This window comes from Quercus suber, unplaced genomic scaffold (genome assembly GCF_002906115.3).
Source record: "Quercus suber isolate HL8 unplaced genomic scaffold, Cork oak 2.0 scaffold_416, whole genome shotgun sequence".
NCBI lineage: Eukaryota > Viridiplantae > Streptophyta > Magnoliopsida > Fagales > Fagaceae > Quercus > Quercus suber.
In genome coordinates, this window is record NW_027069867.1 from 194,839 (window position 1) to 210,480 (window position 15,642).

The following is a 15,642-nucleotide window of genomic DNA, read 5'->3' on the forward strand; positions in this document are numbered from 1 at the left end:
TATTTATTTATTTTCACTTGGTCTGCAGCATCTCGGAACTCAGAAGACTATTAACTACAGTACTGGTTCCCTTCCCCAACATAACTTCATCATATATCCCCCAAAGCCACTCTAATCCGAACTCTTTCTGCCAAACTCAAAATGGGTACAATCAGTGAGGCAGAGTGTGCCTTAGAACTCGAGGCCATGAGTAAGGAAGACTCATCTTGGCACCCTTGCCAGGTCTCTTTTAGGTGAGACCAAAATACTCATCGCTTTTTATTATTTTATTTCCTTTGTTTTGTGGTCATGGGCATCTCCCAAATATGAAAAAGCTGATCACTTTAGGATACCCAAAAATAGAAATTATTGTTAGTGATTGATTTTAGTTATGTGGGTTTTATTTTTTATGTAAGTAAAGTGATTGTATTTTTAGTTATGTGTGTTGGTGTTTATGGGTTTTGTTTTTCTCTGCATTGATGATTTTTTTGGGTGTAAAATATATGACTGCATTTTTAAATTTTGTTTTTGATCAACAAAAGAGGATAGTAGATATATATATATATATATAAGGAAACTTTGTTATGACTAAAATTTGTGATCATTGTGAATTAATGTGTGTATCTAAAAGATGCTAGAGTAAAAATCTCTACTTCTTTATAACATGGACAATATTATCTATTTATTTAACTTTTTTTTTAATGAGTTTTTCATTTATTTTTGTACCATATCTGAAGTGAATAGAATGAGTTTTGATCTATTTATTTTCCTGTTTATGTTTTCCTCAATTTCTTTACTTTCTGATGACAACAAACCTTAAATTGGAACAAAAGAAAGGAAATAAAATAAAAATGAGTACATTTTTTTTTTTAGGATAATTCGATAGTTGGGGGTGGGGGAATTTGAACCATGGACATCTTCATCAAAAACACCAATTGAGCTTGGAAAGAGAGTACATTTTTTGTTTGGAAGGAGTGGGATATTCAATGAGAATATGTAGGGAGGACTTGATGAATATTTAACATGGTTTAGAGTTCCTCGCAGAGCTGGAAAGATTTGGGAGGGAGAATGATTGTAACACCATAAAGCTTTAGTGCAAAAGTTACCTTAAGCCTGTTATTTGCATTTCCTTAATTACAATCAATTTCGAAATTTCACCAACTTAGATATTCAGACAAAATGTTTGAGTATGGTTCCTGATTGTGTGCTCAGCTCTGCTGAAGATGGTCTTCTTATAGAGTTTGGGAACCAAGAGTTGGAGGATATGCTATTGCAGGATGAGGAAGCTCTTACGTGTCTCCGCTTCCGTTCTACTCCTCTTCAAGGTGATGACTGCACGCATATTGAAGAAGGAGAGCATGTTCTTGCCACCCATAAATCACAATTTAAGAGCCACTTCTATGATGCCAAGGTGGAAAAGGTACATTTCCTCTCCTTCTAGGGTAATTGCATGGAAAAATAGTAAGGATCTCTTTTGTTGACAGTAGGAGAGTGGGATCCATAAAGAGTGGACCAACAAGAACTGGTTGATGGCTTTTTCTTTTTTGATTGGTAAATTAACATGCAACTGGTGAGTCTTGGACCTATGATCTCACCCTCCACTTTGCTCTTAAAAGATGTTGTTTTAGCTAGAGCTCATTGGCAAGAATGGGTTCATAGTTTCAAGTGGGATTTGGAAATATTGTAGTATATAATGGAAGATCACCCATTTCACCAAAGAAGAAAGGAAAGAGTCAACTAGGTGAAATACAGTGCAGGTTTCTGTGTGTGTGTGTATTGAAGTTTTTGTTATTTTTTAATGTGAGATGCATAATTTTTAGAAATGCTGTTTTCTAATTCTGTTCACATCCCAACAAATAATAATTATCAGGTAGTGAGAGTACGGCACTCAAAGAAGATTTATTGTAGATGCACTTTCACTATCAAATGGCTTCACCAAGATCTGGAAGGAGAAGCCTTCACTGTCCCATCTAATTCAATCATGAAACTAGCAACTAAAAGCATAAATGACCATCCAGCTGTTGCCGTTTTCTTGAAATCAGTAAAACAGATGCGCTCATCCTGTGCATCTCTTTTTCCGACCGTGCTCGAAGAAACTGATGGTGAAATGGACATCAATAAATTGCTAGAAAAGCAAATAGAAGATATCAGCAATTCAGCTACTGAATCCAAGGAGGAAATGTCAAAAGACATTTTATTAGAGATTAAAGGTGGGCATGCTACATGACTACTTTAACAATTTGATCAATTCAAGCATCTTGTTGCAGTTTTCCTTCTAATTCCATTCTCTCTCTCTCTCTCTCTCTCTCTCTCTCTCTCTCTCTCTCTCTTTTATTTTTATTTTTATTTTTAAAGAGGTGGGGGAGAGGGGTTGTGAGACAGTGGGAGGGTGTTGGTGTATTGGGTGAAGACTCTGTTGGTGCGTTTGCTCAAGATACTATCTTGCATCTAAAGCCTCAAACCTAAAAGACCCTTCTTAAATATTGCAACAGAGGGGTTCAAGTGATAGCTCAATGGTATTGGCGTCCTTTATGGTGTCTAATGTTTTTAGTTCGAACCCCACCTCCCCCGCTATCTACCTATCCAAAAAAAAAAAAAAAGTATTGCAACAGAAATGCCACACCTTTATACCTTCAAGCATATAGGCATCACTAAGTATATAGTCCATGCTGTAAAGTAATGATGGTCAAATGAGTCTGTACTATCTGTTTTCGATGTGATATATATATATATATATAATTTATTTATATTTATAACATGTTTTTCTATGATGTTACTCTTTCTTCTGGGTATGGAAATATTAATATAGCTTGCCTCACACATTTCTTTACACCTTAGCTACCCTAGATTTTTTTCTTCTTCTATTTTTCATTTCTGATGAAAATGATGTTAAAATCAACAATGAGGCTTTGAAGGCTTAACTAAGCGAACAGCAATACAAAAGCTCAGGTATTAAGCTGTGCTTGCAAGGCACGCCTTCTAATATAAGATGATAAAAGAGTTCTACCTTAATTTAATGTTATAAGATGTTGCAAATGTCATTTATGTTCCTTCTTGTGAATGCAGTTGATAACAAGGGACATATACAACCCAACACTGTTTCAGTATGTGAAGTAAGCATTTCACATGCTCAAGCTCCTCATGGTCAGAATCAGTTGAATAGGTCAACACAGAATTCAAGTAAACTACCAATAGATTTGCAAGTCAAGGATCAACCATCAGCTGCTGCTTCCATCCAAGAAGAGCTTCCAGAAAACAGGTCCCATCTCAGTCCTCTTGCTGCTCGTGCAGCTCTGGCCTCATTAATGTCAACTAATCACATGCGTATTGCTCTGGATGGGACTAAAATGTTCAATTCCTCTGGCTTAAGTGACATGCCTATGAAGGATGAAGTTTCCTCAGAAATATTAGATGCTTCCATTCCTGTCACTTCAGCCTCTGACAAAGTGGGAAATCCACTCATCTCAACTAAAAGTATGTCTCAACTTGTGGATTTATCTTCTGGAATAACAACCAAGTTTAATAAGAGTGGCAAAAAAGAATCAGAACTCACTAATTCTGAAGTGACTTTAAAATGTTCAAAAAGAGAGAGGAATGTTAGCCAGCCTACTAAAGCTGCTAGAATAACTCGTTCAGCAGTTCAGAAAGTTACAGTAATGCAAAATGAGGGTTTTCAAATAGAGACTTGTTCTGAAGAAATGAAGTTAACGGCTACAACCAACAAGAGAAGGTTTACTCGTTCTGCAGTTAGTGAAGAAAAGAAAAATGTGGTTATGGAGGTCAAACAAGTGTTGGAAGAGAAACAGTCAAGTCATAATAGAGAGTCATGTTCCCCTGAAGGAAGTCTCTCTGTTCCCGAGAGCAATGTTTCTAAAAAGAGCAGTGTTGTATCAAAAAAGAAGAAAGCAAACTCTTCACTGCTTGATGCTGAGATTAATATCCCTGATGAGGAAAGAAATAAAAGGCAGAGTTCCTGTGAAGTCAAAACCACTCAGCAAAGTGAAGGTTATGTAAACGAACTCAAAGTGTGGTCTATTATTGTTTTTGTTTTTCACATCCAACTTTGACAATTCTAATTATCCAACCCTGATCCCAATTGCTACACATCTGTTATACAAGTTTTGTTTTTATGTTTCTAATGTTTGCAAGAACATCTGCAAATTTATTCTCATTACTTCAGTTACATTTGTGGCTTCCAATACCCTTTAGTATCTTCAAGACATAGCCAAGAAGTATTTTTAGAACACTCTGAATATTACTAACCAATTATACCAATTTTTAGTTTAGGTACAAGTAACCCAATTTTGGTTGTGGAAAGTACTACAGGTCAATGATCTTGAATAAGAATATTTTGTGGCCGACTGGACTTGCTTCTCTAGTATGCATTTTTCCTCCTAGTATCCCAAGTCAAATCTTGAATATTTACCTGCTTATTTCTGATCTTTTAACCACATTTTTGTTACAAGTAGCTTCCAAACTTGTAATATACTCCCCATCCTGTCATAAATCTGATTCAATTTTATGCTTTAAATTTCCCCTGCACCAGATTTGTGTTGCTGCATTTTGCTACTAGTTTTCTGTGTTTTGCTATTGTTGATTCAAGCTTGAGCAATTGCTGGCTTCATGGGTGATATATATCAATTCATGATTTACGTTAAGTGGTCTAGGATCCACTAAGTCACAGTTTCTTTCTAGTGCAATTCAACCAATCTGTGTTTGACCTTGATAAAATTTTACTGTGTAATTTCCTAAAAGAAGTAAAAACTGGTTGGATGATGTACATCTGATTGTGCCAAAGTTGAGGATGTAGCACTAAACCATCGGTCACACATACCCATCTTGTTGACTATATTCTGGGTGAGTGGTGCATTTATTTATGCTTATTTGTTTGTACAATATGACAGCATTGCCCATGAGCAAGGCTGTCTGAGGCACCATTAAGACAAGGGATAATTTGAGCCCTTCCTGGGGGTGTGGGATATACTGCCACCAGGCTTTTCCACCCAAGCTAGATTCAGCCTTAATGCTTGTGTAACTTAGAAACAGCTTATAGCAACTATACTAAACTGAGTTTTTCTCTCTTTAAGAATATTTTTGTTTTAAACTACGCAACGATTTCATATGTAGTACAATATTGCAGGCAAAGATTCAGGCAATAGTCAAGGCCAGAAGAGGAAGTCAACTTCTTCCAAGAAGCAAGAGCCGCCACGGTTTTCTCCCAGACTACGCTATCTCCCTCGGACTCGCTCACAAGGCAAGCGTTAGCTGATCCTTCATCAGAATAGCGCAAAATAGAAGTTCCAGCAATACAGCAATAGCAGAACTGGTTAGTGGTAATACTTGTCTTCTTTTGATGCTGTCTTGCTTTACATATTCTCTAGTAAGAAAGGGAGAACCAGGATATTATATGGGACTTTGACAAGCTAGGCTTGTTTGTATGGGGATCATGGAAGAATATTTCCATGAAGTGGATGATTGAGGTGAATATATCAAGTAAAATTTTAATAGATGGACTCCTCTAACCGTCTGTTTGTGCTTTTCCCTCTTCTTCTTCTTCTTTTATTATGCTGTGCAAATTGAGCTTTAAACGGAAGTAGACAATTGAACGACACTATTCCTTACAGAAAAAAACAAGGGGAAAAAGAAAAAAGACAAAATACTGCTTGAGGGCTATATGATTCTTACTTGTGGTTAGTTTTGTAGCCCCAAAAAGGTCAATGTTATTTTCCATGCTAATTTACAATAGTAAGAGTTTTTTTTTTTTTTTGATAGGTAAGAAAGTAATACTATTACTAGAACAGAAAAAAAAGATACAAAGAGTTCACGGTAGTGAACAAAAAACCACAATGACAAAAAGAAATAAAAGAATCAACATCCTATTCTAAGAGACAAAAGAAAATCAGTAATAGTAGAACAATCCGAAAGACCCCAACACCAAGACCAATCGAAGAGAGTCCGCTGACACAAATCTAACAATTGAGCCATTGATTTCTCAATATCCTCAAAAGAACGCCGATTATGTTTAGTCCAAATAGTCCACATCAAACAGCCTGGTACCAAATTCTAAATATCGGAATTATATTTTCCAAGCTAATGATGCCAACAACAAAGTAAGTCTACAACCGAACCTGACATCACCCAATCAATCCCAAACAGCTGAATCATATGCATTCACATAGAATGAGCTAACAAACAAGAAATAAGAAGATGATCCACAGATTCCTTGTTACAATAGCACATACAACAACGATTTGCCAAGAGGCGACCACGAAGCATAAGACTATCTAAAATGAGAATCTGGCCATGGGCTGCTGTTTGCATAAAAAATGCCACCCTTTTAGGAACCTTTACTTTCCAAATATCCTTCTAAGGGAAACTAGGAGTAACATTTCAAATCTTATGATAAAAAGACCGAGTGTCAAACTTCCCACTTCCATTAAGGCTCCAACAAAGACTGTCACCTCCACCACCCCTAGGAACTCGAGATTGGATTAAGTGAAGAAAGGAGTAAGAAGCTGCTAATTCCCAGTTGTTGAATTCCCTATAAAATCTTAAGGTCCACACTCTATCATTTCCACCCACTTGAGGACTCAAAACATCAAAAATAGAAGCTTCCTTATTGGTTGAACACAAAAATAACTGAGGATAGAGAGTTTTTAAAGTTATTCCTAATCCACTTATCATGCCAAAAAAGAATACGAGAACCATCTCTCACCACAAAAGTGAAATGCTTAGAAAAACTCTCCCACCCTTCACTAATACTTCGCCATAACCCACACCCATGAGCCCTCCTACAAACCATAGTGCTCCACCCCCCTTTCCCCTCCCCATATTTCATTGCAATAACCCTCTGCCAAAGATGAGTAGGTTCATGGCCATATCTCTAAAGCCATTTCCCTAACAAAGCTTGATTAAAAGGCACAAGTTTTTGAATTCCCAAACCACCCTGCTCCAGTGAGAAACACACCTTCTCCCAAGCCACTAAAGGGTATTTGAAACACTCCTCTGAGGAACCCCACAAAAAATTCCTTTGAATACGTTCGAATCTAATAGCCACGGCTTTAGGAACAGTAAATAGAGAAAGATAATAAGTTGGAAGACTTGAGAGAGTACTTTTCAACAAGGTGAGCTTACCACCCTTTGCGCACACATACTGACGCAGGACAACCAAAACGAAAACTAAACAATAGAAAAATAAAGGGATATGACCTAGGAGTCAGCACCTAGGCCTTGCTTGGAGTCAGCACCAAGCGGGAAAACCACTAGGAGTCAGCACCTAGGGTAGACCTGGAGTCAGCACCAGACCAAAGAAAGACCAAACGGCCATTGTTTTCATTCATCAAAAATATCAGCTATCTCCTCAAGGAGCACAATAAGTTGCTTATAAAGGATTGCTAAACCCTAGTTCTAATTGGCTAGGAAACCCTAATTGCCTTATTACAAAAATAACCTTACTTCTAAATTAAAATACTAAAAGCCCAATAAACTAATAGGACCTAAAACATAAAAATACAATGGGCTTGTAAACATAAATAATACCAAATAATAATCTTCTTGTGTCTCCCTCATCATTCTCCTCTGGTTGGAGAAAACTCGACCTCGAGTTCTAAAGTGTTGAAGTATTAGGATGCTGACAAGTAACACTTGCTTCAAATCTAGAATCACCTTAGGGAGCACAGGGAAAAGAAAAACCTTGAATTCCACCACATCAAACTCATTTGGAATAACAAAATTAATGTGTGGAATCAGTATAATCTCGTCTTGAACCTTATGAACCACAGGAAGCACTGTAGTTTTAACCTCTTCTACTTCACCAAGATGTAGATCTTCAAGGACTGTGGAGGGTTGATCGGAAACACATTCAACAACTTCAACTTTTACATCATGTGCACCCTCTAATGTAATACTCTCTTTAGGCGCCATCTCTTCACCTTGCTGCTCTTTAATAGATTCATTTCCCTGCACGCATGTTAAAGTAACACTTGTTGAGGCATGTACGTTTGTGTCAACATTAGACTTTGGTGTTGCTGGAGGATTCTCAACGACCAAGATATCATCATCAATGTTGTCTCCTATTGGGGCAGCAAGAAGTTCATTGTGATCTAATGTCCTTGGTTTCCCAATTGAATCGGATTGAGTCTTCTTGTGTTGAGCAATCCTGTCTTGAATGTCTTTCATGAGCTTTACAGTTAATTCTGTTACTTCCCTGGTAGATATTTCCTTGGTAGATTGTTCAAAAGTGCATTGAGGACATGAAATGGGATGAGAATGAGGATTTATCGTATTTGCTTCAACCTGAAAAGCACCACACTGAGATTGGGGTAGATACTTAGCTCGATAGTATGGTGACAAATACTCATCACAAAGCTTTTTTTTCATATCTTCCCACACACTGATGGCAGGTTCATAATTCACATAACGGAAATATTCAAGCTTCTCCCAAAACCTTTGTGCGTGACCTCTTAACTTCAACTTGGCATACCTAACCTTTTTATTATCTGCCCAATTTGCTTGCTCAAAGAATTGCTCCATCCCATTTATCCAGTTGACAAATTTCGTGGATAAGTATCATCACCATCAAAATAAGGTGCATCAGATATTACCATAGCTCACTTTGTCAGTGGTTAACTTACTGCACTTGATAGTCACGGGCTTGGCTCCTCAATTGAGTGGGTTCAAAACTGAAAAGAAAAATCTCTGCAATGAGAGTCTTCTGACGGGTAGCACAATTATAGGACAACAACTATTTTTTTTGGGGTATGTGATTTTTTTTTTTTTTTCTGATTCTTTCCTGCGGTAATTCTTCAACGGATCGGTGTTTGCTCTGATATCAAATATGACACAAGACAACCAGAACAAAACTGAAATAACGGAAAAATAAAAGATATGACCTAGGAGTCAGCACCTAAGCCTTACTTGGAGTCAGCACCAAGCGGGGAAACCACTAGGAGTCAGCACCTAGGGTAGACCTGGAGTCAGCACCTAGGGTAGACCTGGAGTCAGCACCAGACCAAAGAAAGACCAAACGGCCATTTTTTTCATTTATCAAAATATCAACTATCTCATCAAGGAGGACAATAAGTTGCTTATAAAGGATTGCTAAACCCTAGTTCTAATTGGCTAGGAAACCCTAATTGCTTTATTACAAAAATAACCTTACTTCTAAATTAAAATACTAAAAGCCCAATAACTAAAAGCCCAATAAACTAATAGGACCTAAAACATAAAAATACAATGGGCTTGCAAACATAAATAATACTAAATAATAATCTTCTTGTGTCTCCCTTATCACATACACTCTTAAAAATCCATTGGAAATTGTTAAATTAGGGTTTTTAAAATGTGTTTCCAATACTTAAAAACAAAACCATATGAGACCCATTCATTCAAATTCTCTTTTTATTAGATTTGGTATGATATAACTTTCTTAATGGTTATCCTAAAAAAAATTCCTAGAGCCGCCATTAATCAAATTGACTGAACTGATCAAGGCAGATTTGGAGCGGGGTTCCAGCTCGATCAGTTAATCTTGGTGCATGATTTTTAAAAATCCACTGTTGTGGTTTGGTTTGAAACCCCCCCTCCCCCCAAGACCGACTGAATCACACTGAACATGCTACTTACAGCAAAGAGTTCCAACCTAGTCATTACACCCAAACTCTTACACGCTTACCCAAAGACACGTGGAGATGGAAGAAAAAGATAAAAGGGGTCCAAATCCATAAATCGAGTGTGTTCTTGAGGCTGGTATTTGCCAAGACTCTGTTGTATCCCATAAAGAATTAGGTTCTTGTTCAAAAAATTACCATAAAATTCCATTACCAGTACTAGTGTACGGCAATGTAGCGTGAGAAGAACATTTTACATGGCCATTTGCATAAAAATAGTATCTTCTCATTGAGTTATTTGAGGACTACAACCAATTCCATATCCATTTTCACAATTATCCTATCTAATGTGGCAGACTACATGTCACTTTCACATTGACCCAATATATTTTTTTAATTGCTCACATTTTTTCCTTCTTATCCAATCTTGGAGGTGTAATTGATAAGAGTTTTTGATTGGATCTGACTCATGATCAATATACATAGGTTTAAATTTTATTTTATATTAAACTTGGCCTTATTCTGGCCAATCAAAATTTCCAAGTATGCAAAGCTAACTTAGCTTGCTTTGGTGCAAGAAACATGAGTGGATTCTGTACCCAACAAGACATCTCCTGCAAATCTACATGCATACTGATTTCTTCTTTAGAAGACATGCACCCAAGGTGTAGCAAACCCCTCTAGTCAGTTCCTAGTGAGTTCCATGCGAAAATTATAACTATTATGATTTAGTTCTTTATAACAAGTTAATGTCGTGTTCTATATGTTGCTATGTGATAATGCGTGAAGGATAGTGCAGTGTTCTCCTATCCTTGTAGTGGGACGAAAGAGAACAGAATTTAATAAAACATGATCAGTTTATTGATTTTTGGCCACCTAATAATGCATGTTAAACTAGATTATTTTAAATCAGATGATAGAGTTTCTACTTGACATCCATAGGAGTTAGGACAAATTATTTGTGTAATGACCCCAAAAGGGGGGGGGGGGGAGGGGTCTTGCATTCCATGGAATCCCACATTGCCTAGAGAAGCACATGAGAATGTGTTTATAAGGAATGACCTCCCTTCAATGTGTAGAGGCCTTTTCTCTCACTGTTGTGTGCTTTNTGGTTTGGTTTGAAACCCCCCCTCCCCCAAGACCGACTGAATCACACTGAACATGCTACTTACAGCAAAGAGTTCCAACCTAGTCATTACACCCAAACTCTTACACGCTTACCCAAAGACACGTGGAGATGGAAGAAAAAGATAAAAGGGGTCCAAATCCATAAATCGAGTGTGTTCTTGAGGCTGGTATTTGCCAAGACTCTGTTGTATCCCATAAAGAATTAGGTTCTTGTTCAAAAAATTACCATAAAATTCCATTACCAGTACTAGTGTACGGCAATGTAGCGTGAGAAGAACATTTTACATGGCCATTTGCATAAAAATAGTATCTTCTCATTGAGTTATTTGAGGACTACAACCAATTCCATATCCATTTTCACAATTATCCTATCTAATGTGGCAGACTACATGTCACTTTCACATTGACCCAATATATTTTTTTAATTGCTCACATTTTTTCCTTCTTATCCAATCTTGGAGGTGTAATTGATAAGAGTTTTTGATTGGATCTGACTCATGATCAATATACATAGGTTTAAATTTTATTTTATATTAAACTTGGCCTTATTCTGGCCAATCAAAATTTCCAAGTATGCAAAGCTAACTTAGCTTGCTTTGGTGCAAGAAACATGAGTGGATTCTGTACCCAACAAGACATCTCCTGCAAATCTACATGCATACTGATTTCTTCTTTAGAAGACATGCACCCAAGGTGTAGCAAACCCCTCTAGTCAGTTCCTAGTGAGTTCCATGCGAAAATTATAACTATTATGATTTAGTTCTTTATAACAAGTTAATGTCGTGTTCTATATGTTGCTATGTGATAATGCGTGAAGGATAGTGCAGTGTTCTCCTATCCTTGTAGTGGGACGAAAGAGAACAGAATTTAATAAAACATGATCAGTTTATTGATTTTTGGCCACCTAATAATGCATGTTAAACTAGATTATTTTAAATCAGATGATAGAGTTTCTACTTGACATCCATAGGAGTTAGGACAAATTATTTGTGTAATGACCCCAAAAGGGGGGGGGGGGGGGAGGGTCTTGCATTCCATGGAATCCCACATTGCCTAGAGAAGCACATGAGAATGTGTTTATAAGGAATGACCTCCCTTCAATGTGTAGAGGCCTTTTCTCTCACTGTTGTGTGCTTTGGGGGAGAACAAAACCGTGAAGGGTATGGGTCCCAAAGCGGACAATATCTACACAGTTGGGGCGGGGTCGTTACAGATGGTATCAGAGCCATGCCCTAGCCGGAAGTGCGGGCCCCACACGCGAGGACGCGTGTGCCCGTAAGGGGGGTGGATTGTAGTGACCCAAAAAGGGGGAGTCTTGCATTCCATGGAATCCCACATTGCCTAGGGAAGCACATGAGAATGTGTTTATAAGGAATGACCTCCCTTCAATGTGTAGAGGCATTTTCTCTCATCTACACAGTTGGGGCGGAGTCGTTACAATCTGAATTATGATGGTAATTCACATTATTATTATTAATTAGTGCCTGCTAATCATATTACATATATTTTTATTCAATAAAAAGAGAAAAAGAAAATACAGATATTTTTATTCACACTCTTAAGTGGTAGGATTTTCCTCTAAATTAGATAGGAGGGGAAATTAAAATACAAATCAATGGTCTTAACTCTCATTTACCATTGCACACTCTAGGCGTGATGATCACTCTAAGTATAAATGTTTGTGAAGTGTGGGAAGGCAACGGTTAGGACTCAAGTATTTAAGAGAGAACTTCACACACACATAGAATTAGATTATTCCAGAGTAAAATTCTATTTCAAATAAATAAATAAATAAATAAAATCTCTCATTTAATAAATTAGAGAAGATTCCTTTCAACTAAATTTAGAGGAAAACTTTATCATTTTTAAATTAGGTATCAAATTTCAAATTTTTTTATTGGTGATATATATATATATATAGAAATTTTTTGTTGAATCTTTATATTGGTCTTTTTGTTTGGATGAATATGTTTATAGAAACTTTGAATCCGGATATAAAATTTTGTGTATGGAATTTGATCTTTTTAGGAATAGGTTTAGGGTTTTTTCTTAAAAAAAATACAAAATCCAAAAAGTTGTTAATCGTAAAACAAAATTCCAAACAAGAAAGAGCTTGGTCTTTTTTTTTTTTTTTTTTTTTTTTTTTTTTTTTTTTTTTTTCAATTATGAGGAAAAAAATAGTTTTATGGGTTATGTTAGTGTAAAAAATTCAAGAAAAAAAGAAAAGCAAAATTATCTCATTTTTTGGATTGTTAACGGCAAACACCTAGTGGAAGCAGATGAAATGATTGAATTTGAATTGACAAAAATAAAAGTTAAAATATTGGAAAAAATTTAATATTAGGAGATTGACTTGAAAATAGATCAAAGTTAAAGAAAGAAAGAAAGAAAGAAAGAAATAAAGAAAAAAAGAAAAGAAAAGATAATAAATTATGTGGTTCGAATTACACATGGTGTATTTCTTCTTTAATGTTATAACATTTTTATTGAATTAATATTTCAAAAATCTTTAGTTATATGATTTATATGTTTTTAACAAGTATTTCAAATTTTGTGTCAATTTAATATATATATATATATATATTTTATCAATAATCTCATATATTTTGTTTATAGTTTTAAAGTTTAAAAATACTTGTTATAAGCCCAACTCTTTGAATTATCAGGCCATCAACTAATATAAGCCTCTTGTTTGGGATTGGCATTCTTGCTTGTATCGTGGTTTGGTCATTGACGTTAAAAAAAATGAATGGCTGGGAACTATGTCGTAAACCTCCAAAACAATCAGATACGTTTAACCCTAATCCACTACACCAAGCGAATCCCATTCCCTAGGGGCTAGGGCAGAGTGAGTTCCATCCACCATGGATGGTTTTTACAAATCAGCTTGATACAATTTTATATACATTAATTGAAGACTGTGAGTGTGGGGGTACCCAGTAATTGATTCCAGAGCTAGTTGTTCCATTGGATCAAAATGACATCCTATTTTCAGAGCATAACTGGTAGATTTGATTTGGTGTTTAGTCCAAAAAGGAAGTGCATTTTCTGTCCTGTCAATGCTATAATTTTGTGAAGTAGAGAGATTGTCATTTAGCTGAAGATAAAGGTATTCCAGTGCTTGTCATTCTTTGATTTTTCATGATTATAGATTAGGAAGCAAAAGAAAAAGACAAAATTATTTGTAAGCGCATATCAATTATCCTATGTACATATGTGTGGGTGGTAGTCGTATACTCGTATATAAAGAGATAAGTATAAAGGTTGACGAATTAATGTGATATAATTGGGTCAAAACTCACAAGAATGAATTGGTGTTTCTATATGTTATATTAAAATTCTTCTTAAAATGTTATCACGAGATGCATGTACTTGGAAGTTGGAACCCATAAATTTTATATGCTTAAAGTATCTTGAAATATTGAAGCAATATGGAATGAAATGATATTATTTTCATTTCAAAATTTATAATTTTTTTAATAATTTAATAGTTGGGGGAGGAGAATTTGAAATGTGTAAATTTATGCTGAAAACTCTAGGAAATGTTAATTGAATTAGAAGACTGAAAACTTTTATAATATTTATTCTAAATAATAATATTATTAATTAATTCTATTTAATAAAATATTTTCATTTGAGATATTAATTACGAATCAGTGGATCACATTGAGGATACCACTTATTTCTTTTTTATTTTATTTTTATAGGAACCACTTATTTCTTTTGGTCGGCTGAGTACATCTCTATTTTAAGTTTTTAACACTTGGTGTTGGGGTTGGGCTTTTTATTTATTTATTTATTGGGTTAATACTATATGTGTACAAAATTAACTTTTTGAAACACCATCTATTATTACTAATTGTTACTGAAGAAAAAAAAATAGTAGTAAGTTCAAATTATAACTAATAAAAACTTATCACATAAGATTTGTTACTAGAGTATTGTGAAAATTTTATGTAAGTAATACTTCTCGGCCTACAAAACACACTTGTCATGCATCTCAATCGATTAAATAGGACAAACACTTGCTAGTTGGTACGACTCTCTTGCTCTTCACATTAAAGGAATAAGGATACATACACAGCTAAGAGACCTGTGAATGTGAGAATAGTTGCCGAGTATATATGGTAAGCATCTTGTTCACTAATTTTCTTCGGTTGTCTGTTCTCCACAAATCGCGAAGTGTGCAGGTGTTAAAATGAAAAAGAAGTGGAACTTATTCTTGAAATAATTGTTTCTGTATTCTCCTGTCAACTTACAAGAACATTGGCGCGTTATGCGTGGCAATTTTTTGATAGAAGGGTTTGACTTGCGTCTAACATTTCAATGCATTAAACAAAACATGACACGAAACATAACATGTTATCTATCGATAACATATTCTTATTTATTGGTAAAACTAAGGTTCCTGTAGTCGCATAAAATGAATGGATTTTTAACTTGGGCAAATTACAATTTTTTGTTTCAGGGGATTTTGTAATCGGGATGATAAGTTAGAGTGAAAAAGAAAGAAAATAAATTTATCAATTTATAAACGTTGATCGTTCATCCGACACTCATGGTTCAAAATGGCCTTTTAAGCTTATTCCTTTAGTTTTCTGAAATTAATTACTACCATTTTTAAAATTATTTTCTTGAGATATAAATAAGCAGTTCCTGAAATGTTGGATTTTATTGAAAGACAGCTGGAACGAGCAATTTAAAATTTTAAAACTCCCTCACAAGGTACAAAAACTAAAGATAAAGATAATTAAAGCTGTAATTTAACAATTAAATTCAAATAAAGATAATTAAAGCTGTAATTTAACAAATAATCAAATGTAGGGCCAACATGAGGATATGCTCATGCTTAGTGTCATTTTATTGCTTTATCGATCATACTGTATTAGAATGGAACAATTATTTTAAAGTGTTTTAATTTCCACCA

General features: G+C 35.3%; 1 protein-coding gene across 1 annotated transcript; it reads left to right on the plus strand.

Annotated features, from left to right (window-relative positions):
• LOC112017289 (uncharacterized) lies at positions 1–5,486 on the plus strand. The gene is made up of 5 exons (XM_024049761.2): positions 1–233; positions 1,192–1,399; positions 1,850–2,189; positions 3,046–3,984; positions 5,120–5,486. Exons 1-5 carry the CDS (start codon positions 142–144, stop codon positions 5,242–5,244), a joined length of 1,704 nt encoding a protein of 567 aa, XP_023905529.1. The 5' UTR covers positions 1–141; the 3' UTR covers positions 5,245–5,486.
• The last annotated feature ends 10,156 nt before the right edge of the window (positions 5,487–15,642 follow it).

Coding starts and splice junctions, on each gene's coding strand:
- LOC112017289 (XM_024049761.2), top strand. CDS start 142: ATGGGTACAATCAGTGAGGCAGAGTGTGCCTTAGAACTCGAGGCCATG. Junction 1,400..1,849: donor ATGATGCCAAGGTGGAAAAG/GTACATTTCCTC, acceptor AATAATTATCAG/GTAGTGAGAGTACGGCACTC. Junction 2,190..3,045: donor CATTTTATTAGAGATTAAAG/GTGGGCATGCTA, acceptor TTGTGAATGCAG/TTGATAACAAGGGACATATA.